This window comes from Phalacrocorax aristotelis, chromosome 4 (genome assembly GCF_949628215.1).
Source record: "Phalacrocorax aristotelis chromosome 4, bGulAri2.1, whole genome shotgun sequence".
In the NCBI taxonomy this organism is placed as follows: Eukaryota; Metazoa; Chordata; class Aves; order Suliformes; family Phalacrocoracidae; genus Phalacrocorax; species Phalacrocorax aristotelis.
In genome coordinates this window covers 70427979-70454546 of record NC_134279.1, presented here as the reverse complement: position 1 = coordinate 70454546, position 26568 = coordinate 70427979, and the positions used below count along the sequence as shown (strand labels likewise).

Below are 26568 nucleotides of genomic sequence, written 5' to 3'. Positions count from 1 at the left end.
AAATAAAGTATTTACTTTGGAACAACTTTATTAACCCATGAAGCAAGTATTATTTTTATTTAATTATTTATCTATGAATTAATATTAAGCTGTTAATATACAAATGCCATTAATTCACCATAAAACTTTCATCGATAGATAACCATCTCCATTTCTTCCTCATTTCTGTTATTCTCTGTCATCAGAAACTCTCAATTTTTTTTTATGTTCTAGTGTTTGACTTAATGAATCCTGTTTTGGCTGCTATAGCAAATCACTAGAAAATACTGTATGTCTACAAAAGTGTTAGTCTGTAAATACTTTGCAAGGTATCTTCAGTTTTGACACAGTTTGTAATGGTCTCTTGCTGTTACTTCTAGACATAGGGTAATGCATAAATAAAATTGCCTTCCCTTTTAGCAAAGTAGCACTCATTTTGTTTGGAAAACTGCTATTGAATGTTTCTATACCTTGAAGTCCTGACCATCATCTGAACTCTTTTTTCCAGCTTCCTGTCGGGCATGCTGCAGCAGCGTCCGCCCAATCACCTGCTCCATGTGCTGCTGAAGAAACTGAATTGCTTCTTGAATTTCTGTGACTAGCTGCCGGTGAAATTCTAAATGGGTTTGCTGCATTTCTTCCTCAAGCTTTTCCTCCTCTTCCAGAATGTGGGACTCCTGGTAATCAGACAAAAAAATAGCACTGCCATTTAAATACATTGGCAAACTTAGTCAGCTCCACTTTAAAAGTAAGTCCTACACCCATTCAGAATGACACTTTTAAAATACTTAGAATAATCTAATTTCCAGCGGAAGTTTATGAACAGTTATTTAACACATCTGTCTGCCACAAAACTATTGCCTCTGCTGTGATAGGTACAACAGCTGCATCCTGTCCAATTAGTCATTTCCAGGCGATGTATTCCCATCTTCGTATCCTGTACTGTTGAATTTGGTCTTATTTCATAAAAAATATGAACAATCTAGGTCAAATATCCTGACTCCAGAAGGGATAATTGCGGGTGCCTTGATGAAGTGCACAGGAACAAGGCAAGTATACAGTTATGCACCTGGAGTACTCATACATTTTGTGGGGTCTACCTGAGAAAAAATTGGTATATTGGTACTTACAGCCCTTGGGAGAGATCGTGAACGTGTTTAATAGCCCTTGGAAACCATCTGCACTCTTGACACCTACAGCATCCTGCGGTGGTGAGTTCTACAGCTTATCCATACATTTCTTAATACTGATCCTGCCATCTAATAGCTTCGCTTAGTGCTCTCTTCTTCTTTTATTAGAAACAAGTGAAAAATTGCCCCTATTCACATCTTTTATGCCAGTTTTAAAACCTATGATATTCCAGAAGACACCTCTTTTTTAGGCTGAAGAGTTCTAGTCTCTTGAGGTCTTTGGACCATCGTTGCCATTATTTTCTACATTTCTTTGTAATCCACTTTCCCTCTAAACAATCTTTAGCACACAATGGTGTACACTCACCAGCACAACCTGTTCTGTCTTCCTTACGTGCATAAGTCTTCCATAGATTGCCTTCTGTTGAGCTGCTGATGTCCCTTTTATATTTATATTCTCATTTAAAGCTAAATAACATTGAATTATTCTGGGGGATTCAACAGTTCCTTTTTGATTCCCTCTTGGAAACACGAAATGCAAGTAGGAAAAGAACCTTCTCTGCCTACATTCATCTGCAGAAAAGAATGATGTCCCTATTAACGCTGGGTTATTCTGACATGTCTTTATTTATAGACATTTATTTTTGATGGGTTTTTTTTGACAGCTGGAATGCCATTAAGCTGTTCCTCTTTTTTTTTTAAGAGACTCAGTGTCATGTTATCATGTCCAATCTAGGATTCTTTAGTGCTGTTTTACATTTTATATGAAATCAAAAGGTAGACAAGACACTGTCTATCAGTCTAAAATTGGCACAAGCTCAATTTAAGTTTAGTTCAAACAGCACAGTATGTCTAAAACTCTGCTTGAGTGGCTGTAAATTAGCCTTTTCCTTCACTCCTTATATATTCATTCTAGTTTTGGAGGTTGTTCGTAACATTTTTTTTCCCTCTGACTTTTCACAATTCCACACCTAGGCCCTACTTTTTTGGCAGCAAGGATCTTACACGTGTATTTTTAGGCACTTCCTTGTGAGACAGGTTTTAGCTGGTCTTGGAAAGAGGCTGTAATGGAGAGAGGCCAAAGGAACAGTAATACCTGGGGACATTTCAATTTTGTTAGGGAACACAGTAATTGCATCAATTAACATCCCTGTGGGAGCTAAGTGAGAGGGAGTGGTGGAAAGCATATAACAGGAGGAATGCAGTCATATGCATTTATATTTTATTATTTTGTATTTTATCTCTTCTGAAGGTTAATGAGATTTTGAGATTTTCACACTTAACAGGAACTACTTCAATAGAAGTATCAAATATGAAAATGGCAGAAGACAGAATTTCCTTATTCCTCTTCAAGTGGAAAATTAGGGTTTGTATTATGCAAATCAGAATTAGAGGGATGCAAAATATTATCTCTCAGCTAATTACACAGCAACAGCATGGAGCACAGAGCTGAAAAGTGCTGGATGGGTTCAACCCATATGTGTAGTAGCAGTGGACTGGGCAGGTGCTGTCGCTGACATCTGCTAGGAGGGTCCTCTAAGGTTGAAATCTGAAATTCAGTGTTGTTTTAGGTAAGTATCTAATGCATAGAAGTAAATAACCAACAAAACTAAGTGGAGTAACCCTAAAAAACAGTCACAGACAGATTTGAAAGCAACCTGTGGGAATATCAAGTCTAAAAATCCCTTAAACTTTCTCCCACCTCCTTGACCTACAGGAGCCAGATTATTTGGAGATGTCAGGGGAATGGATTCTGAGCTTCTCATGGACAGAGGAGAAAGAAAAAAGAATGAAAAATTATGACAGTATAGAAGAACTTGCTAGGTCTGGTAGAGGGAAGAATTTCTTCTGATGCTCAGGTATGAACTTTTCAAGTGCATATTATGATCCCTAGCAGAATTAATAGGAGTTTATCTTAGCCTGAAGCAGTAACTTGTGTACAAGTCCTTCATACGTGTTGGCATTAGTATTTTTAAATAAAATAAATAGCTAAATAAGCTTACTGTGATAACACAGATCACAGATAGCTAGCCAGTAGATAAAGTATTAGAGAATTTTAAACCTCTGCCCAAACCAAAACAGGCACACTCAAGGACCTCCTACGCCAGCAGTGGGTGCATTTTTGACGGAGAATATTTTCCTTTCTATTTGGAACTTGAACATTTTTGTTTTTTTGAGACCTTCTACAGCTACTTCTACTGACAGACATCATAGCATATAGACTCTGGAGAAAAGCCACCTGGACACTGTACCTACCACTGCCTTTTGTAACTGCCACTGGTCCTCATCTTGGCAGGGGGAGGATCCCTTCTGCAGGGTATGTTGCTCTCTCAGCTCCTGAAGCAAGCTCTTCTTTCTGGACATTCTCATGCAAGCCAGGGCTGCCATTCCAACTCTTCGGAGGGTTAACCTTGTGAGTACCGAACACAGCAGAAGACGATGTTTTTGCAATATATAGTTAACAGACCTGTAAAAAGGAGCATTAAAAATCAGTCAGCTGAGCTGCTTGCTGATTAGGCACACCTGTGTTCAGCAGTCATTGCTCAAAGATGACAAGAGTTAGTATTCACTCTGTGTAATGTCTTCTCATATGAAGCATGCCTTGGAGAGCTGCTCAGGTGTGAAGAATAGGAGTTACTGTGATAGGCTTCTAGTTCTGTCACACTGAAGTTAAATTAAAATAAAAATGGGAAGAAAAGAGATAAATAATAATCTATAATTACATAATAAATGTTTTTTTAATAGGAGACTTGAAATAAGATTAACAGAGAATGTAATCAGAACTACAGGAAAGTTATTTCAAGAAAATTCAGGAGAGCGTACCTTGGACTGATAAGGAGGCACACTCTGAAGAGACATTGAAGAGGCTAGTGTTAGCTGGCAGGGCAGACACGGCTGAAGCGAGATTGTAGTGAATTTTAAAGAGGACGGCAAATTTTGAAGTTGATTCTGGACCAGGTGAGTGAAATCTGTGTGTACATTTGGGATGACATTGTTTGTGCCTGTATCTAACTTGTGTGTACGTGTAAGGCACCACACTCAGACAAAAAATTAGAGTACCTGCCTCTCTGTCTGAAGATGTTCATAGTCCCTCAACATTGCTTTCCACAATGTAACATACACAAGTGTTTATCTGTGCATGCAGCAGTACAGTTTTTACCCCACTGCTTACTGATAAAAACAAACTTACTCATCACTGAGGCATCCTAGTCTGCTTATGACACCTTGAATTATCTTCTCTTGTTTCTCAGACAGGTGCTTTTGCATCACAGCAGACAGAGCATATTCCTTTATCCACAGCTAAAAGCAGGGGAAAAAAATTACAATGGTAAGATAAGTAACATTTCAGTCATTCTAGTCAGTACATTACGAAACAGGTTTATTTGATGTTATTTTGCTAAAAACAATCATCCCCCTCTTTCAAGAAACAAACTGCTGAATTAAAATTATTCTACTTAGGAATATTTTTTTCTCAATGATCAAAGTCTTAAACAAAGCTCATTGAAAAGAAAGAGAGGCTTTGCACTGTTTTGGATAACCCGTGAGCTGTGCCTCCTACAGATTTACCGGTTTCAGCAACGGAGAAACACGAAAAAACCAAACAATATGGCACAAAATATTGCATTGACTCTTATCAGCAGGTTGCAGTGGGCTTTTTGTTTGGGTTTTTTCACTAGTAGAGAATGTAGTTTTTATTTTCACTAAACAAAATAAAGATATCACCTTCTATCACATTTTTGTATATAGTACACAGTGCTAATAGAAACGGAGATTGTGTGATTAGGTTTATGGACTGCAAGTTTACAGCTTCTTCAGGGTGATATTTAGATCAAAGAATTTAATCTTTAAATGTTTTGATGGATTTACCACTAGACCGTAAACTGGTAGAGATATGGACTTAAGATTTTGTTTAGCATACTGCCAGAATTTAATGAACAGTAAGCCATAAGATTAAATGATTGTAAGGCCCAAACTCTATTATTGTGAGATGAAGAGTATATTTTAGGCTATACTGGCAGCTGGATAAATTCAGGTTGCCTGCAGACGTATGCAGGACCCTAAAAGAAATGTAACACTCAGGCTCTCTTGAGAGCTTCGCTTCATGTTCTAGCCTCACTCAGAATATGAGGGACTAAGTTTTCTATTATTGCAGACAGAGAGGTTTCACTAGATCAATATGTCTAGCAAAGAATTAGATGAGTAATTGCACAATTGTTGGGAACTAAGAGTGGTACTGGGCCTTGCTACTGTATGTGATAGTCTTTTCCCTGGGAAGCAGCAATGTATGCAGGAGAGAGGCTTTATCTGTGAGCACAGAATGAATTCCCCTGGGAAGGGGAGAACGTCAGAAACCACATCATGTTTGGCTTTAAAATAAAAATGTATTTCTTCCCTGGATAGCAGCTTCTCTGTAGTATATACAGCAACACATATAACTGATCCCTCTCCATGAAGAAAACCTTACCAAACCACATACTCCTGAGCAGGATGCCTGGGGAGGATGGGCAGGCAGTCAGCAACAGGTGACAGATGGAAAGAGTTCAGCTGAACATGAGAAGCACAGCCTGAAAGTCTGCACGGCACCAAGGAGCCACGAAATATACCAACGTGTCTAGGCAATTCTTAAAATCACAGAGCACAGCTGAGCACAGTGCCTTCTCTGATTGCATGCTGCAGGTGTCAAATTAAGGTCTATCAGGTCTCCAGGTATCATCATGACAGATGGCAAATACTTGCTCCAAGTAATAACTGTATCAGTACTTCCCTTGAGCAGCTCTGGTGATATGGCTTCCTAGTGTTTCACACCTCGCTGCATATGCCTAGTAGATCCATCACATTTTGTGTTTTAATGTCTCTATCAGCAGTTAAAAGAAGGGCTGAAGAAGACCTTTTACTTTCTAGAAGTATTTTCATTTTCAGTGAGAGACTGGATGTCACTCAGATGTGGCTTCCCATCATTTTTGAAGACCTGGTTATTCACTGAGAAGTTGCTCTTGAAGGGCCTGTCTGCACACTTACTCTCAAACAGCTTGTGGATTAAATCTGATGTAGATCACCAAGATACAGATGACAGGAGATGTTTTCTGAATTACAGCTGGAATGATAAGTGATCTAATATTGCAGCCAAGAAACTAAAACTTAACAGCTCTGCTGCTATCAGTATATCCTATCCAAAAAAGCACTTGGAATGATAACAATGACATGGACTGTAGTTGTTTGTTACTTCTGTTTATGAAGAAATAGCCTACTTCTGCAGTGGTGAACACAAGACTTTCTTTTAAAGGAGAAGAATGTGTTACCTTTTCCATTGCAACTGCATTTAATGTAAGCTGCATGCAAAATTTATAAAAGGTCCCTTCACCACTGAGACCAGTGGAAAGCTGAGAATACAGCAGAAAATACCCTTGCACACAACTGTTAAACTGAACAGTAGGAGTACATCAGCCATATAAGTAGTAAGAGAACAAAGAAGAAAGGAGGGGGATTACTACTCATTTAAGATGGCATGATAAATAAAGAAGATGGAGATTTGGACCAAATACTAAACCAGTGTTTTGTCTCAAAAAGGTTACTAAGAAGATGATCAAGAAGGGAAGTATCAGCGGGGAATAACAGAATATTGTATGTTTTGTTGGAAGGAACACTTCAACAGCGCACTGGGATTGGCTGGAAGGGCTGGGTATTTTCCCCCTCCACAACACTAGAATAGCTCACACATGCAGGCACAAATGCAACAGCAAAGATCCTCTGGGAATCTTGATTTGAGGCTGCTGGCATATTGCTGAAAACAGAGACAACTATTTCATCAAGCCAGGTGGAAAGGTCAGGCTTTGTGCTGCACCTTCCAACACTGGGCCAAATCTCCAGTAGCTTCTCCAAGCTCTCCTGTTCTTCAGAATGGCCTTATTTTGCTCAGAGACAGGTCAGTATGGAGTGGAGGAAATGCCACTGCTGCACAGACTCAGTGGCCGGAACAGAGCTCAGGCTCCCCAATTCCTTCATTTAACCAGTAAAACCAGTGACAAAAGCATGACAAATGGGGGAATAAAGCTCCGAGGAATGCCTGGCTTCTTGAAAAGAAGTCATTCCAATCATTATGAAAAAATGTGTATAAAATTAAGAGAAAGCAATAAAATGCACACCATGTCAAAACTGGTAAGCAGACGCTGGTTCAGCTTTCTGGGTGTCAAGCAACAATGTGGGAATGGACAGAAATCTCCTCACCCTGTTTTTTGTATGTAAGCTTCTTCGTGTTTTGCTTCCTGGCAACAAGTTCATTACAAGACCTTCTGGAGCACTGCTAATGTTAGGTATTATTGTCTGGCAATAAAGGTGAGGAACATGTCTTTGGTAGGTAATGAAACCCATAAAATATTTTGATTTAGACCTCAGATACAACAGCAAATTAGACCCAAGTAAGCTCACTCTGTTCTCTGCAGCTCTGAGTTTGACATTTTTAGCACAGATTCTCAGGAAATCGAAGGAAAGCAGTTTCTCCCTAGCAGCCTGTAGATGGGGTGTGATACACGCTGAATGCCAAGCAAGTACCTCAGCCTGGTGCAGCAGTCTGCTCCCTGTAACCACTGCCCAGGCAGGACAGCTCATCTACAGAAATCATGAGGTAAGGGCTATGTGGGAAAGTGCTCAAAATTTATTTTCATTAATCATTTATTCTCATTTGCCTCACTCACATCCTCAAGCATGTAGAAGGCAAAAGTTAAATATGAAACTTATTTTTTCTTTTCAATTGTAAAAGAGATTCTGTTCTCCCAAAGGACATCATATTCCAGATATGTTTCAATGCTACGAAAGATAATCTAAAAAAAAAAGCAGTTCAAGTAAATGAGAATGAGAAAAATGTTTTTTTTGAGCCACCTTGAAAAGCACACATAAATACTCTGGTGAAAACCCTTCCAGTGTTCAACTTCCCAAGTCCGTAAAGCAGGTGACTGTGTAACTCTTAGTATAGTATGTTTATCAAGAGGCAAATGAAAGACGTATCTTCTGCTGGAAAATGCCTGATAAATTAAAAGGCCTGTCAATATGAATGTTGATTTATGGATCTTCTGTCATATTCAGCACTGTAACACCTATGGGATCTCCTAAATGACACGGTCATCTGTCACAAGTGTCTGATCTCTTCTTTTCTTAAGGTGGAAACCAATTGCCGCTTTATGTCGGACTCATGTGTCAGCTTATTGCTTAAATGTGCGTGCTGCTGCATTTATACTGGGAAAGGGCCAGGAAATGCATTTGAACATAATATAATGAGTTGTGTGATGTTTTTCATAGTTGTTTATACAGGAAAATCTGCCAGCCTAGCTTTGTGGAATAGCTATCTCCCTGCATGCTCTCTTTGGAGATACAGTACACTTTTTTTCCAGCTTAGTTCAAACCACTTCCAAAAAGCCACACGCATTAAGTTAAAAAAGCTACTTAAGCTCCTGCAAAGAACATTGCCTTAAGGAATCACACATTTTCCCACTAGGAGAAACGCTTGTCTCTTCTAGGAATTTATCCCACAGAATCACTCGTCCTTAGGACTCTGTGTCTGCTGCTTTGGAAATTTTTATATTGAATAAGGCCCAGCTGCAGTGCTGGTGACCCAGAGACCAATGGGGGAGCTCTGTCATTGCCAAATCAATTCCTCTGTAGCTCAGAAATTACTGTTAATGATGTAAGCAAACCCTTGATTCTTTTTTTTCTTCACCTAGGAAGCCATCTGCTTTGTATTAGGAATGCTACTATACACTGAAAGTGATAGAAAGTCAACTTTCTAGTTTAAATAACCTATGCTTGGGCATGACTGGAATATCTGAATTCATATACAATGAATCCATCATACAGTGCTGCCCAAAGAGCTATTATCCAGCAACTGGGTTCTGGAGGTGAACTAATCCTTTTAATCACTGAGAAAAAATCCCAGGGTGTGGTTTCTCCACTCATTACTGTGCCCAATGATAGTAACAGAGGAATGCATAAACAGCATATTCTGAACAAAGCTTTAGACTTGAGATCTGCCGCTCTGTAGAAAGTCCCATAGCCCTTGAACAACATCCTCTCTGCCCCTGAACAACGGCTGAGGTTCAATGGGACAGTAGAAGGACCAGAGCAGAGGTGCCCTAACAGGCACTCTGACTTCTGAGACTAATCACAAGTTGCACCAGAACCTCCTCCTTCTCTGACTGTGGTTTTTAATGACAGCGGATACCACCATGGTGCTTTGGTCTTCATGCACTATGAGACATGCTTGTAGTGCACCTACTAGTCCAGGATGCTCAGGTTATTCACATACACGGACAGGCAATTTGTGAACCCTCGGTGAATGTGAGAATGAACAGTGGCCTAGAAGTTTAAGCTTGCCAGGTCACATATTGAATCTAATCCTTGATAAAAAGGGGTAAAACAAAAAAAGGTAAGGTCACACATTGTTTCAATCATCACTGAAGGTATAGGCATGCCAAATTCAAACACTAAATGCCAGCCAGCAGTCCTAGAAAACACAAATGCCTGCCCTTAACTTAAAGCACGGGAGCAGACTCATTGGCATCAGTGGTTAGTCCCGAGTGTATTTTAGTTTAGCTTGCTAGATATCCCTGTGACACAGAAACAGAAGAGACAAGCAGAATTGTATTTCAAAATAGTTGAGAGAACAGATGAGTTACAATAAAATAAATGTAAAATGATCAGGGAGGTGCATGTTTTGTAACTCCAGATTAAGGAAAATAGAGAAGAAAAAGAGGAAATAGCTAAGAATTTCCAAGGGTTAATTTTACTTTTGTATTCCCTAGGGTGTTCTAAAACCACTGGTTAGCAAACCACTCTACCAGATTTAGCAGGAAGCCCAGTTTCCTGAATCACAGGGTTTTATGGAAGAACCCTCCATATGAGTGGGTGGAAAAGTTAAACACCTTATAGCAGTCTAATAATCAGGGACCCAGTCAGTACCTTATCAACCATGTACTGGACTGTCCAGGCACTTTGGAGAATGAGGCCAGGGAAAAGTATGATTTTGCCAGTGTTAAAGAACTCTGCCAACATTTTTTTTAACAAGCTCCAATTACTGTGTATGTTGCAGCACACACTTGACATTTGGGAAGGAGCACGCCACTGTATACAGAAGGTCCTTCTTTGACTAAGCTGTGTTAGTCTTCAAAGCAGTGTTAACAGAGACATGACATTGCATGAATAAATTGAAGCTATATTTGAGTTTCAGCCTAATGCTGAAGATATCTGCCTCTGCATTACTGTTGGTGCTTTTTGCTTCTGGTGTCAATGCCCCCTATGCTGGGCACAAAGAGAGCAGGAAAGCTGGATGTATGTTTCTTCACCTTCTCAGAGTAAAGAATAAGTTTTATATGAAGTGTGTCATACGTTTCCAATTATTATAGTAATAATACATAAAAATGATTAAGAAATATTTATCATTGTAAGACCTCCTTTCCTGTAAACTGTATTCATACGTACCCTCTTCAAACAGACCAGATGAAGATTTTTGAACTGTTTCTGTAGATGCTCAAGAGTTGATGCCAAAGATGCCAGAAAATATTTATGTGCTGACAAAGCTGTCCAACACTGTGAACAGATGTTCAGTAACTATTCCCTTACTCCTCTATGCAAGTCTACATGCACAGCGTATATATTCACTCCATACTGCAGGTCAAACTGCCCATCCTGAGTCTCATGCTGTGTCTGGACCTGACCTGTATATTTATAGACAAAATACTCCCCACAGATAAGTATCTTTACATCCCAGGATGTAAAATGGATCTTTCTTACTTTTTTTTCTTGCAATAGCTGTTCCTGGAAAAGCTTCCAGCGTCTCTGGCGGTGGGTCTCCCATTTCTCCAGTTGAGGGACCAAATTCTCCTGCCATTCCTCTTTCAGAAGCTCACATTCTCTTACAGAAAGGCTGGTCACAACAGGCAGGGTCTGAAGAAACAGCTCCGTCACCAACTCTGCTAAAGCATGGGAAGCTTTAGAGTAAAGCTCCTAACAGAGGGACAAAGAGGGACAGAGAGAGGCAGGTGAGAAAGCGAAGTTCCCAGCCCTCTGGAGCTGTTTCACTGCACATCTCCATGATGCCAGTGAGGAAACCATGTCCCAGTGAAGACAATGGGCTAGTGACTGACCCCTAGAGCTAAAATCCAATGCCACTAAAGCTTGAGTTAAAAAACCCAGGTTTTGTAGATGGAGTAACTTTAATGTTTTGGTTCAAAGCACACAAAGGTATTTAAAATGCAATATGAGCACATGAGACCTTGAATCCTAAGTGTTGCAACTACAGTACAAAGAATATCTTGTTTTACTAGCTATGGTGATGTGTTATAAAAACACTTATTTTGAAAGTTGCTGTGGAAACAATATGGTGTAGCACAACACATCATAGGCACATTTTCAAAGGTACTGATCTGAAATGAGTGAAGGCAAGACAGACAGATGAGTTAAAAGAGACAGTATGGCCCTGGTCTAATTAAATAGCTAAGACAAAATTGACACCAGTCATATTAATAGTTGGTGCTCCGAAATATGACACTCTCCAATGCCTTCTGGAATTACAGAATTATTCAAATTTGAGGTATTCCCTGAGGAGAAGGTGTGAGGGCAGGAAGCTTTCCCCAGCAGAAGAGAGAAAACAAAGACGCATAGGAAAGGTCATGTGGACACTGCAGGACTCCAGCACTATGAAGACCTATTTTTATGACAGTTCCACATGATCTTACCAGCTCCAAAAGCTTTATTGCCTACTTGGTTCTGCTTTCATTGTAAGTCAGCCTTAGCCCTCTTGAAACACATCTCTTTTCCTTAGAATACAGCTCATATTTTCCCAGCTCTTTTCAGCATTTCTGTTGCAAAAGTAAGTCACGTCTTCCAGCTGTTGCCTTCTTTTAAATATAGGTTTAACTACAATCTCTTAAGTGATCAAAATCTAGAACCGCTCAACAGAAACACAGAGACACTTATCTAAGTGTCAAAACCATTTGTGCGCAGCTCATAGACATGAAAAGTTCTAGTGGACTTGTTTTTTTCTGGGAAACACACTGGTATAATGTACTATTGTGTAAGAACCTATTCCAACTGCTAGATGTGGTATCATAAAAAAGAAAATAAGACAACCCCACAAAACCCAAAAAACAAAAGAGGATCTTAAATTGCAAAGTCAAGGACTCAGAAATAAAGAATGACCAGAACTTAGGTTGTATGTGAAGTCTAGTTCTGTGCCTCCATAATGATAACTTTGGGGTTCATGTACTGTTTCCACAGGACCTTTTCTGTTCTGTGTTTAGGTTTATCAATACCCATTGACTGGATAGATTTCTCAAAAAATCCTTATTTTGTATTTCTCATTTTTTGTAAAATATCAAAACTGTGCACTGAATAATCAATTATTATTTTCCCCCTGGGATCCCATTAGCATGCTAATCACCGTATTAATGAGCTGTTTCACTAACAATAAATAGCTTATCTTAAGAGCTCCCTGCAGTAACCTCTTCTTATGGATAAAATTGAGGCACAACACTATCAAAAGTGTTCACTACACCTTTGAGATGAGCTGCCTTTATTTTTTTCCACCACCCGCTGGCTTTGTTTAATCTCAGAGTGTTCTGAATTCTTGTAAATTGGACTACAGGTTTCTGAAACTGGGTACTGGGCATAAGCGTGAGAATTAGTAGTCAAAGAGCCAACAATTGGATACCTCATTTCTGGTAACACTTCTCCAATTTCTAGAGATTGCTCCCAATGTGAACATGACAGTATCATTAGGGTAACATTTGCTACACGGGTGCATCCTACTCCTTAATTATTAGAGTTGCCAGTTCCTGTTACAAGAAGAGGCAGGATTTATACTATCTTGATCATCTGTGTAGTTGTGGGTCTGGCTTAGCTTGCCAACACTAATGCAAAGTGGTTTGTTTGAATTCTCTCTTCTGCTGCTATTTATTTTAAAATTCAAGCCTACAAATTCTAGGATTTAACATAAGTTCAAAGATCCTATGTTTCTAATCTCTGTATCCCATACAGCATTTGAAGAATGATCACTATCTCTGTAAACCATCTCTTGCCTGAGCTTTACTAGCCTTTCAGGACAACTTAATTCTCCAGCCTTTACTGGACATTCAGGGATATCATTTCTCTTGGGTCTGAAATAGTTCAGAAGCAGTCTAGATGAGTCTGTGGCATTTCTATTGCAATCTCAAAAGATCTCAGGCAGGGTGTTAAGGACCTCTATTCTTAAACAGAGTTCCACCTACGGCAGCTAAATAACTTTGCAACATATTTTGCTGCAGAACTGACAGCATTTCCCTGGCATGCTGACAGCTCTGTATTATTATCATTTACTAGGAAATCTTTTGCACAGAAGATAAAGAAGGTATTTTGTTACTTGCCTTCATGCCATCTTGTTTAAATGGCAAATGAATAGAGTTCTGCTTGCACTCCCTGCCACTTCAAATTATATTGTATACTTAGCTTCAGCACTACCAGAGTGGGTGGGGATATAGTTACCCAGGAAAAACGTGACTAAGTCCTGTTCCCACAAAATTACTTACCTACATCACCTCATTAATGTGATGGGCCAAGTTATCTTTAGATCAAAAGTGCTTAACTATTTGTTTTCAGAATAATTCATTGCCCTCTGCTGAAACTGGTGTATGAGAGGACAAGAAAGTGGGATTAGAATTCCAGGAGCAGTTTTTCACATCAACAGTCCCTTGAAAAATGAAAATGCTGGGTGAATACATGGAGGGGAAGCAGGACTAAGCAGTATGTTCTCTCATCTCATATACGTTGCAAACTGGCATGCAAAACAACAGGAAGCCTGGTCAGGTGCTGTAAGTCCCTGCGACAGTGATTTTTCACAGGACTGAACACTTTCACTTTAAGTTCTGTTAGAAATTCTCCTCTGTGCAGGACACAAATCCTGCAGTTACTGGTTTCATCATCGTCCAAGTTCACAAAATAAACCACTGTCAGTGATGACTATCAAAATACTCACTTCTCTTCAGTATTCAGGGAAGTACTGGCCTCTGGCTTCTTTAATCTGAACACATCATATGGACATTAGACCCCAGCAGTCCTTGCAACCCAGACCCTAACATGACAGCATGATCTACCCAGAGGACATACCACAGGTACAATACGATGGCCACACTGCTTAATGCAGCATTTGAAAAAAATGGAGTGGAATGGCCTTTTAAAATTTGGTAGAGAAAATGGAAAGTCTACATTTCGGAAAGATTGCAGATGTGATTGAATTCTACCAAAGCAACTCAAGCTAACAAAATAGTTCAAAACTATTTGTACTCCAAGGAATACACTTGATCTGAAACAGCAATAAAGTGGGTCTGTGAACAGGGACAGTGCACTACCCATTATAAAGCTTATTTTACACAGGAAGAAAAGAAAACCATTAAGAAATCCTGCTGCTTCCAGGATCTTATTTTTGGACTAGAAACCCTTCAAAATAGTTCTTACAAGCTTCCTGATATGCCATCTCTTGTTTTTAGAACTTTTACTTAATGGAATTTATTCAAACTGATTCCATTAACAGAATAGCTGATTGCAGTGTTGAATGAACCTGTTTGTAGTACCTGGCAGTCAATCTCAAAGCTTTTCAAAAAATCTCCAGAGAAATTCATCAAGCATAAAGAAATACCACGGGGTATATGCAGAAATAAAATGGGCTCAGATTAAAATGCTGAGTGCATCTGAATTTCAAACAAGGCAATAAATATATAATTTTGTCAAAAACCAGGGGAAATACACAGCTTATCAGATTCCGCTACAAAACCAAAGAACAATATTAAAGCTCTCCCTCAAACCCAAATAATTAAGAGATTCCTACATGCAGATGAGAATGAAGTGAATAATGAAATTGTGAAGCAGAAAAAAGTACTTAGAAAGGCTGGTTGTACTGTATTTTATATGCCAGCCACTGACCAGTATATTTATTTGCAAGAGGCAACTGCACAGCTGTTTGTTAACTTACGGTAGCTCTTTGTTAACTTGTGATACAACATCATTTCATTAAAATAATTAAAATTACTGGTCAAAGCTGTAGAACACTCTTGCCCGTATCTCCAGAAGCTCAATGGCTAGGACAATTGTTTAGGAGGTAAAAGATTCATCTCCCAAACCATATTGTATCTTAATAAGGACACAGATTCAACACTCAGATCACACATCCCATAAATACTCCAAAAGTTCTTGGACACCACTGGCCACCAGAAGATACTTCACATTATGAATCACACTAAATGGGGAAAAGCTGATTGCGTGTACTTCTTCCTCTCTTCCACATGAAGAATTCGGAATGCTAACTGGAAAATGGAAACAGTACCCTGCTTTTAAGCATCCTAACACCAATAAAACGCAACAACACTGAAGTCATCCTTAGCACAAGCTAATAAAAAAGGAAAAAAGTTTGATTTTCGTGCATTTAAAATGAAGTTTCATTGAAATTCCAGTCTTGCGCCCTCACTGGTCCTTGATTATTCAGGAGGCAGTTTCAATATTCTCTTTCTGTACTCCCTTTTTATAACGTGCCTTTGTAGATAAGGTTATGTCCTTTACTACATCGAACTGTTAACAAATTGTGAACCCATACAGAGGTAAAATACACTTTCTTATGCAATAAGACAAGAAGCAAACTTCAGAATGAAGGCTATCCATATCAGGCATCTTCTATCAGCTTTGATTGAAATAACCAGGTCAAATTTAATCAATGCTCAAACCCAGAACTAGACTGAGCTTGCACGGTAAGAGTTCACAAATTAGATCTATTAGATCACGCTGTCTTTCAGGCTTTTTGGGCTATGTCACAGGGCAAAATTTTCAAAAGTGAGCATTTGAGGTGGAGGTCTCTTGATATGGATTTCCATCTGAGACAAGCTGTGGGTAATTCACCTTGAAAAGAAGCTAGCTCTTGGTACCCAAAACCACAGTCCACTCTAGGAAAATCATTCCTCATGTTAATGGAACTATATAAGTAATGAAGGAGTAAGTCTCTGAGAATCTGTACTTTTTATTTTGACAAAATAAATTTTCCCTTTTTATTAACAAAGGAGAAAAACCAAATACTTTGCTTCAACCTCACATTCACATTTACCCATTCATAAAATGTTTATTGCCTTGCCTGTTGATAATACTTATTACTTAATAGCTTTTAGTTTAAATTCCTGTGCATTTCTATGTTCTGTCAAGTCAAATGAAATAACATTCTGGTGAACTGCTATCAGCAAAGGGGAATTTTAAATGACAGTAAATTGTATGTTTTTATGGTTTTGATGTAAAGGCTGAGGAAAAATAATTATCTTACTACGGACTATGTAATTCCTAGCTGTTAATTGATTTCCTTTGTGCAATCTGCATGTCTGTTTTCTGAATAATGAACCTCTTTTCACTTCTCCTTTCTCTACTGAAATAAGCAGGTAGTTCACAAAAAAAGAGAAAGAAAAGATAAAAAGTTGGCGAGCATCTGATAGGCTAAACTTGAGACAGTCTTGCAAGGAGGTAGCCATTAATCACGAGAAATGAGAAACAGAACAGGATATATGGGGGCGTGCTTTTGCTGCCATGTAAATGAAAATTACGGTAAAAACTTTGCAACTAAAAAGCTATCCAAGCCAAAACAAAACTGTTAGTGCAGCACAATATCCCTTGTGTATGAGGTAACTCTGCAGACTGCGTTTATGAAACATTAGGCTGAGCTGTTCAATTATCACTGACACAATTCCTCCTTCAGTTATGACATACTGTGATAAACAAAATCACTTGCCCCCATTCCTCAACTGGTACTTCAAAAATTAGTAATGGATCCTGTGTCTAGACACAGACTATTCACCTACAGCACACTATTTTAATCCACTAGCATGGGTGAAAGGTCCTATGCTATCCTCCAAATGTAACTCATTCATTCACTTCAGGCATCAAAAGGTTCCATTTACCTTGGTTAAATAATTTTGATTGATTTATTCCTGTGTACACAAAACAAACCTACTCAATTTTCTATGTAAATACAGACAGGTTCCAGATCATTGCATTTTTACATATTTATTCACCAATTTGGATAATTTTGTGATGTACTGTACCACTACAGACTACAGTAGTGCTACAGGGTTACATAAATCTATCTTGGTGAACTCACACACTGGTTAAAAGGGGAAAAACTGAAAAAAATAAAACAGACATAGAAATCTGAGAAGGGCTTAGAAGAGCATTGTGAGAACAAGGTAAGGATCTTCTCCCACAAGTGAGTGGCACCTACAGGTATGTGACGTCTTTTTTTCTGACCCCAGGATATTCACTGGTTTCCTATTTGGTCATATGGTGACCTTTCCTTTATATTTTAATATCACCTCCTGCACTGAAGTTATCTTTTCATGAAACTGAGTCTGTCAGGCTTGCTTCCCTGCTCGTTTATACTAGGACAAACCAAGGCAACTGTTGAAATGAGTCAAGTCATTCTAGTGCACAACTGTAGGAGGAACTGAGGGCCTAAACTTTTTATCACATGTAAGCCTTTATCATGTATAAGACCTCGCCAGGTCCTTTTCCCTTGAAAAAAAAAAAGGTGTAATGGCCTTCAAATACAGCAGCTAAGGACCATGAGCTTAGCGTGATGGCTGGGCACTTGGGCCTCTGTGCTTGGTCAAGTGAATTTGCCAGAGTGCAGCCCTTGGGAACTTCAGGCTGGCTGTCTTTCTTGAGGATTTTTTCTGGTTTGTCATCAAGTTGCAAACAGTTCAAGTTTTGATACAGTACTTAAACGGGGGTGGATGGTTTACAAAGTTGATATAGAATGGAGGCACTTTGTATGCCCTAAGACAGTTGCTTGGAAAGCTGCTAGTAACTGCTCTTAGCTGAAGGTATGCCTGAGAACAGGACCTAACTCTATCTAACTGGGTATTATGCATCTCTCTAGCACTGGTGCTGTTACAGTACCTGAACTTATTGGTTATTACTCCAAAGGGTCATTTGTCTGAATGAACATGGCTGTCCTTTACTAGGACACTGGTGTTTATCTGATAAATTGCAATATTGATGATAGCCCAAGGACCATGAAAGCAACTTAGGAAAATAGAGGACTTGAATGTGGAAGAAAAACCTCACCATGGTTTGGGTTCCGCTGCCCTTAATCTGAAAAGTGTGGTGTGATTCATTCCAGCTCTGGGGGCTTCCAACCAAAGTCAAGATGGCAATAGGTACACAAGCAGCAACCTGACTGGAACCCTAAATCCTGTGAGTACTGGACAATATTAGATTGTTCAGCCCAGAAGATGTATGTGATATTTCGTTAATCCTGGGCCAGTAGAGAGTATGAGCTACTTGATAGAGGGGGCATATAGGATGCTATTGCCAAATCTTGGTTATGGAAAAATTGTGGTTTAGATAACGCTTTGCCAGCTCCTGGATTTAGGTAATTAGCTCCTTGTAAGACATCTCAATTTTATTTTCCTTAAATTGAACAGCTATTTAACTTCCGTGTGTGGGAAAGCATAACTACTTTGTGCAGTTTTGCAAGGCTAATTTTCATTTGCAACAAAATAAAAACTGGGCTGAACTCTTAAGTATTTAATTACTTCTAGTTCTTTCCACTCTGACTGTGTTTACAAATGTATGAATGCATCTTTTTAAAATTGTCTTGTGGTTTTTTATCTTTGGATGTCTTGTGGACCACAGGCTGAGGAATATTCATCTAAATTTCTGTGGACCGTGCCAGGGTGACTTCAGAGAGTTTCACTCAGTTTTTTCGGTAATATTGCTAGGCTTCCATTTTTACTGGGATGATAAAAGAGCAACAGAACAGAACTCTCTACCGGTGAACTTATTTTCTTGCCCTCAACTTACTTAGTAACACATGCTTGCAAATATGGAAATATGGAGATTAAGTGATCAATAGAATGTTTAACCAAATCTTTAATTTAACCTTTTCCTTGCTCATGGTAGAACAGAACCATCAGAGTCCAAACCTTCCAAATGAGTGCAAGGCAAATGACTATCAGTTAAGCTTCAGGGAGTACAGACCTTCTGGAATGACAACACGGAGCTTTGCAGTGTTTGCAGACATGCCCAAACTATCTGGTTCTACAAACTAGCTGGTTCAAACCCAACTAGGACACAGGTCTTGTAGCACAGTGCTGACTATCGCCATGTAAGGGCTGCTGGTACCCAGCTAGTTAGTCTAATGTTTGCTTGCTTAGGTCTACTTAAGCTGCAGTCACACCACTGCACTGTGGAGTACCTCAAATCCCTCACGCCTTCCCATGGGTATCTTGCCTTCCCCACTGGTAGCAGTAGCTTCTCCCTAGTAGAAACCCAGAGAAGCTAAGTGAAGGGGCAAAGCCCTGCTGCCCAAGGAAAGGCTTCTGCTTGTCCAAGGTGCGCTTCTGCTCTGAAAGTGTGGTGGAGCAAAGAGACAAGCAAAGGCATCGTGGTTGACATGCAACTCCTTCTCTTAATGGCAAATCTACTTTTGCTTTTATGCCCCAGGTAATGGACAACATGCATAACTACTGCACTTCCCTCAGCTGTAGAAGTCAGAACAGATCCATTTACCTACAGTGGGGCTGTGCTCATTTGTATTTTCTTATTCTTTCTACCTTATGCTGCTTACAAGGTATATTCAGAAGTGGTCAGCTCTCCGAAAACAGTCTGCAGTGTCTGTATTTAGGGTTAAGGGGAGAAAGTGCAGTTGTTCATTATGTTAAATGTCACAATAAAGATGTCCTATTATGGAAAAAAAAATGCAAATTAAGATTTGTGGACCCTCATTCAACAGATGCCAGTTGGATCACAGTACTTGCAGTTTTTCATGTCTGGCAGTGTTTGTTTGGGTCTAGGAATAAGAGAGCAGCTGTAAAATGGAATATAATGGCTTAGAGATGGGTGGATTGGCAGAGTTCAGTATTGCACAGCTCTCCTGGCAACTTGGCAATGCTAGAAACACTTAATTCACTCAAACCAATTTTTCTTTAATGGAAAAGAAAAATTAGCTTACAGTGCTGAAAGAAATAGGATTTTCAGTCTGATCTTAGTGTCACTAAAGCAACAATAAAGAATAAAGAATAAAGAAAAGAAATATAATTTCACAAATGAGGTGAAACTGTGCGGGGTGAAAAAATCTGTTTGGTCTCCAGAGACTTCATGTGAATGGAGGAAGGGTGTGGAGAAGTTAGTAACTCTGGAGAATGGACTGTGCAAGTGCAAGGTCCTGCACCTGGGGAGGAACAACCCCAGGCACCAGTACAGGCTGGGGGCTGAACTACTGGAAAGCTGCTCTGCTGAGAAGGACCTGGGAGTGCTGGTGTGCAGCAAGCTGACCCTGAGGCAGCACTGTGCCCTTGGGGCCAAGAAGGCCAACGGTATCCTGGGGTGCATTGAAAGGAGCGTGGCCAGCAGGTCAAGGGAGGCTATTCTCCTGCTCTACTCTGCCCTGGTGAGACCATGTTTGGAGTGCTGTGTCCAGTTTTGGGCTCCCCAGGTTAAGAAGGAAGTGGAACAGCTTGAGCAAGTCCAGCGGAGAGCTATGAAGATGATCAGGGGACTGGAGCATCTCCCTTACGAGGAAAGGCTGAGAGACGTGGGTTTGTTCAGCCTCGAGAAGAGAAGACTGAGGGGGAATTTCATCAATACCTATAAATATCTAAAGGGTGGGTGTCAGGATGATGGGACTAGGCTCTTGTCAGTGGTGCCCAATGACAGGCCAAGGGGCAATGGGCACAAACTGGAACACAGGAAGTTCCACCTCAATATGAGCAAAAACTTCTTTCCTGTGCGGGTGCCAGAGCAGTGGCACAGGCTGCCCAGGGAGGCTGTGGAGTCCCTTCCCTGGAGACATTCAAAACCTGCCTGGACGCGTTCCTGTGCCCCCTGCTCTGGGTGTCCCTGCTCAAGCACGGGGGTTGGACAAGATGACTTCCAGAGGTCCCTTCCAACCCCTCCCATTCTGTGATTCTGTGCACAGTAATATCAGCAGACATGTTGACTTTTCTTAAATAGCTTTGTAGAGTGAATCTACTGATTCACTGGCATAGCCCTCCAAGCAAACTTTTCATTTCTCCAAAGCAGCAGTTCTTCTCAAATATCCTGTTGCTTGCACTATTACATAAAACCATGGCAAAACTATTTGTTCTAAATACAGCAGCTTTATTTTTTTTATTAACTGAATTTGAAAAAGTGCATGTGGCCTAGTGCTAATTAAGATTGTGCGGGTATCTTATTCTAACGTGATAGGGACTACAAGTTTCCATAACACCCTGATCTGGTCATAATTAATCATGACAAGGATCCTGTTGAGCTGAAAGTGATTAGTTCCAGGCTAATTAAAGGTCACTGCTGGCTACAGTTTTGGGCTTCATCAGATAGATGATGTTATCCTACTTTTCCATTGCAGACAGAAAATAATTAAAGATGATGCAAAAAGCGTGAAGCTGATTTTCCAAATCAGTAGCATAAAGAAGTATAACAGTATTACTTACTCCAAAGATCTGAACTTATTTCAGGGAACTAGCTAGTGTCAAAACAATTTCTTTGTGAGGAAAAGAGATGAGAAAACTATTTTTGGAGCTGTAGTGAAGTTAACTAAGGATAGTATCACCCTACCATGGTACACAGGAGGTAATTATGCTACAGAAATGAAGGCTCTCTCCTGGTAGTAATGCCAGACGTTGTATGCTCTCAATTTATTGCAGCCTTGTCAGCCACCCAGGCAGCACATTTTGGCAGACCACGTAGGCATTTTCTGACTAATATGAGGTTAGGAAGCATAGTGTGTTGGGAAGATAATGGAAAAGGCAGGCTAATATGGAAGACTGGTCTCCATCTCCTGGTTTTCCAGCCTAGCTTCCTGGAGCTGCCATGATCTCTTCTGCAATTCCCCAATCCTCCCCCAGGGCCTGACATTGTCTAGTGGGGTTAGAGGATCTTCAGAATTATTTTAGTCAATGACATGTATCACTAGAGGTGGCACCTTGTAGAGATCTGCAACAGCTTCTGTGCTCTTGCAGTCATCCTCCTCCTCCAGCTCCCACTGTGCTTGCCGATGCTTCTCTAACAGCTCATGGTAAGCCTGAAAGAAACACAACACGTATATTTAAATAGCTGAAAAGGTTTTGATCACTTCTGATCAAAGTGATCAAGATGGAGACTCCCTTTTTACAAGGAGTCCCATGGAGAGGACAAGGGGGAATGGACACAAGTTGCTCTTGGGGAGATTCCGATTGGGCACCAGAGGAAAATTTTTCACACTGAGGACAGTCACCCATTGGAATAATCTCCCCAGGGAAGTGGTTGACTTGGCCATGTTGGACACCTTTAAGAGTCGTCTGGACAGGGTGCTGGGCCATCTTGTCTAGACTGCGCTCTTCCTAGAAAGGTTGGACTAGATGATCCCTGAGGTCCCTTCCAATCTGTGATTCTGTGATTCTGTGATATCAGGTGCAGATATATATATATATTTCTTGTTTTTCAAAGAGCCTCTGGACTCAAGGCCCCATCTGTTCCTGGACAAAAGGATCTGCCCACTGTGGCAGCAGAAAGGCTTAAATCTCTGATTTGCTTTATTATTTGCACACAGGCATTTCATACTCTTAAGACTCAGTTGTGTTCTGTCCTGCAGCAAGTTGCCCAATCCTGGTCCCCCTGTCATAAGCAGACCATTAGCCTAAAGGTTAACTAAGTGTTTTTATCAGCTTTCTAAGGTGTACAGAACAAAGCATCTCTTGCACAAGTTGTGTGGCTCTAACTTTGTCGGGGAGAGGTCTTAATACAAAATGTCTAAGCTTTGTTTAATGAAGCTGGGATGTGTCCCAGACTTTTGAATGATGTGTACAAGGAAAATACATTCACAAGTGCTCGGTGGCTACCAAAATGTTGATAGAATTATTTGCCTCAAGTTATGAAGAGCCAAAGAAGTAAAATGTACTCTATTGTTTTGAAGTGCCTGAAACCTTTTGTTTTGAAGTCAGGTGTTGCCAGACAGGCGTTGCACACAAGAACAGTAACTGCATTATCCAATTCATACAATATAATTAAAGAACTTGGCCCTGCAGTACAAAATTGCAGTGTTGAGATCAATAAATTTTGACAGTTTGCTACAGCTGGAATTGAGTCTTCTCATACAGTAATTTATCTAAGTTATTAGATTTCATCAAGTTTAATGCTGCTGGATGTAACCACTTTAACCTTAAATTATTTCTTCTCATGAAAATTGAGGATTGATTTTTTTTTTATTTCTTAATAACTTGCGTCTGTAGTTCTCAGCAGTTATAGTTTTGCAGCTCTCAGCATTTACAGCTAAGAACTCTGATTTTGTATATACATTCTCAACAATAACAATAAACCTCTGTAGAAAATATGGCCAAGAAAACATTACACTGGCCATTGTATACCACATTAAGCTATCTATCGCAAACCTTCTCCAAGGTATCCTGCCAGCGATCGTAATGAGTTTTCCCTCTGCTTATGTGAAATTTGATACTCTCTTGAGCCTCAGTAACTTCACAGGTAGAAAAGCAATTAGATCAATGCAGTCTGTTTTCTTCTGTAATGCAGGCTAGATACTTTCCTCCAGGGATTTCCTATATTGAACTAAACACACAGTATCTAAGTAAAAGATGTTTTCTACAAAACGTGCCATCTACCATTAACACCCTTTGGTATTTTGTTACAATGTGCCAAGACCAAAACTGGAGGAAAAGCCTCTAGGCAAACCTAGGCAATAGGGTGTCTGACCCTATCCTACTTGTGCTACTATACGCAATTCTCGGGACGACCCAAAAATCCCAATTTTATGGAACTGGGAGAAATCTGTGACATACTTGGCCTTAAAAATTAATGGAACAGTGAAAACAAGCTTTTACATGCTCACCTTAAGAAAATCATGGACATCTTTAATATGAAAAGTTTTACTGAGGAAACTCCCTTGTTCAGCTTTCTGTCTGTGTTTGAACTCTTCTCTCTTCTTTGCTCGGCACTCCAGTCGTTTCAAGATCAGGTCTTTACTTTGCTGGATACATTCTGGAACATAAACCACCAATGATTAGATACCACAACTCCACAGGGAGAAAGTAGCATCTGCTACTGTCACACAACATAGGCTCCCAGAAATCTGTTAGTGAGTGAAATAGGCAAGTAATTACCATGCAGGATTTCAAATTTGTTTCTTACCCTGATGGTCTTTTTAGATGTGAACTTTTGGGTTATTACATGGCACTTAAATCTCTCAAGTTTTTGGATCACTACCATCCTGCCGCACCCTCCCCTTCACTGCTGCTGCGGCTATGTAAAGGCAGCAAGTTAGTTCAACAGATTCCTATTTGCAGCACCCCAAACCTCCCCCTCCTGCTTTGGGAAGGTCCAGAAGTGGCCATTACCTAACTGCAGAGATGCATATGCTACTGCAAGGACAGGGGCGGTAACATTTGGTGGGTAGGAAAGGTCTAGAGCAGTGCTAGTTCAGTTTAGCTTGAACTGGCATGCAGCCATACCAGGCTTCCAGAGTGACTCATTCAGGAACCTGCAGCAAAAGTTGTCAAGATCCCTCTGATTCTGTGCTAGTACTGTGAAATATTTGGGACTGAGTTCTTCCCCCCTTCGTCCCTGCTACAGCTCCAAGTGATTTATAAATTCATGAGTCTATCTGGACCCTGTGTTGCAGAGCGGAATCAGCGCTTACGATGTTCTGCCACTACTTCATGTCTCGTTGCCTGTCCACCTGAGCAGGACTTCATTCCTTCCTTCCACCCACCCTGCCTCAGACCAGTACTTCATTCCTGACAGAGGCAGCTAACGGGGAATGCAAAACTACAGCCATCTGTGGCTGCTGCCCTGCCACTGCATCAAGCTGCTTTAACTAGGAGGAATTATTTTGTGGAAAAATAAAGGAGTATAGTACTGCAGCACCAAGCATGTTACTTATTCTCCATGCTGATTTATCGTGCTTATCCACAGGCTGATGATGCACTGACAAAACACTTGAAAGTACACTGAAAGTACAGAAAAGCCTGTAATAAAAATGTCATTTGAACAAAGGTAGCAACTGTTATTTTTAAACACTACTTGATTCTTTACTACTTCCTTGTTTGTATCCTAGGAGCACAGCCTTGCTGCTCTTTGTTCTGCCTGTGAATTATAGGTACAGTTTAACTTATGTATTTAGGGGCTCATAAGCAAGGTCAACATAGACTCTCATGTGAAAATGCTGCACTCCAGTCTTTTTCCTTCTAAGCGCATTTAATTTCTAACTAAAACCATGAGGTTGATAATGACCTCTGCACAGGCTGTACTAGCTATAATTTATAGGTATTTATAGTTATACATAGCTATTTTGCATAAAATCAAGGCCTTGACAGAGGTATTTTTGCTTTGGGACAAGAGAAACTTGACAAAATGGGGGGAAAAACACCCACAGACATACATTTATGCTTAAGGAATGTTAGTGGCTGAACCTATTGAAAGACTATGAACTAGGCATCAGAGTTTTAGGAGCAAACATCCATGAAATAATCTGTATCACAATATAAATGAATTCATGAGAATCAGCCAACTGTTCACATGGTTAATTGATATCTTTAAAGTAGAGCAAGCCTGCAGCATGGGAATTCTGATCACCTTCTATCATGAAATGACCGGCTTGGTAGGTGAGGGAAGAGCAGCGGATATTGTCTACCTTGACTTCAGCAAGGTTTTTGACACAGTCTGCTGTCAGATCCTCATAGAGAAGAGGATGACATAAAGGCTGGGTAAGCAGACAATACTATGGATTGAAAACTTGCACAAGGTCCACCTGGAAGCCAGGTGGTATATGAGTGGTATATCCCAGAGGTCAACACTGGGTCCAGTCCTGCTCAGTATCTTTATTAATGACCTGGACAATGGGGGCAGAGTGCACCCTCAGCAAATTTGTAGAGGTCACAAAAAATGGGATGAGTGGCTGATACACCAGAGGGTCGTGCTGACATCGAAATAGGGCCCTTGACAAGCTGGAGAAACAGGATGACACATATCTCATGCAGTTCAACAAGGGGAAGTCCTGCACCTGGGGAGGAACGACCCTAGGCACCAGTACATGCTGGGGGCCACCCACCTGGAAAGCAGCTTTGCAGGAGGGTATCTGGGGATTCTGGTGGACACCAGGTTGAACATGAGACAGTTACGTGCCCTTGCAGCAAAGGATAATGGTATCCTGGGCTGCATTAGACAAAGAATTGCCAGCAGGTGGAGGGAGGTGATCCTTCCCCTCTACTCAGCACAGGTATCTACTCCACACCTGGAGTGCTGTGTCCAGTTCTGGGCTCCCTAGCACAAGAGAGACATGGGCAGACTCAAAAGAGTCCAATGAAAGGCCATGAAAGTGGAACTGGGGTGATGGACTGGAACATCTCTCCTATGAGGAAAGGCTGAGAGAGCTGGGACTGTTCAGCCTAGAGAAGAGAAGGCTCAGGGGGATTTTTCAATA

At 40.4% G+C, this 26568-nt stretch overlaps 1 protein-coding gene across 3 annotated transcripts in view; it reads right to left on the bottom strand.

The window, feature by feature from the left end:
* The window catches only part of EVC (EvC ciliary complex subunit 1), a 56351-nt gene that overhangs the window by 10512 nt on the left and 19271 nt on the right, over positions 1–26568 (bottom strand). For 2 of the 3 annotated variants that reach the window (XM_075091888.1, XM_075091887.1), the window contains exons 10-15: positions 23980–24128; positions 22081–22179; positions 10890–11102; positions 4300–4409; positions 3366–3576; positions 450–656 (exon numbers count right to left, since the gene is read on the bottom strand). In XM_075091888.1, coding sequence (XP_074947989.1) covers positions 450–656; positions 3366–3576; positions 4300–4409; positions 10890–11102; positions 22081–22179; positions 23980–24128 — 989 coding nt within the window. The remainder of the gene's footprint in view (positions 1–449; positions 657–3365; positions 3577–4299; positions 4410–10889; positions 11103–22080; positions 22180–23979; positions 24129–26568) is intronic. The other variant, XM_075091889.1, reaches the window with a different exon arrangement.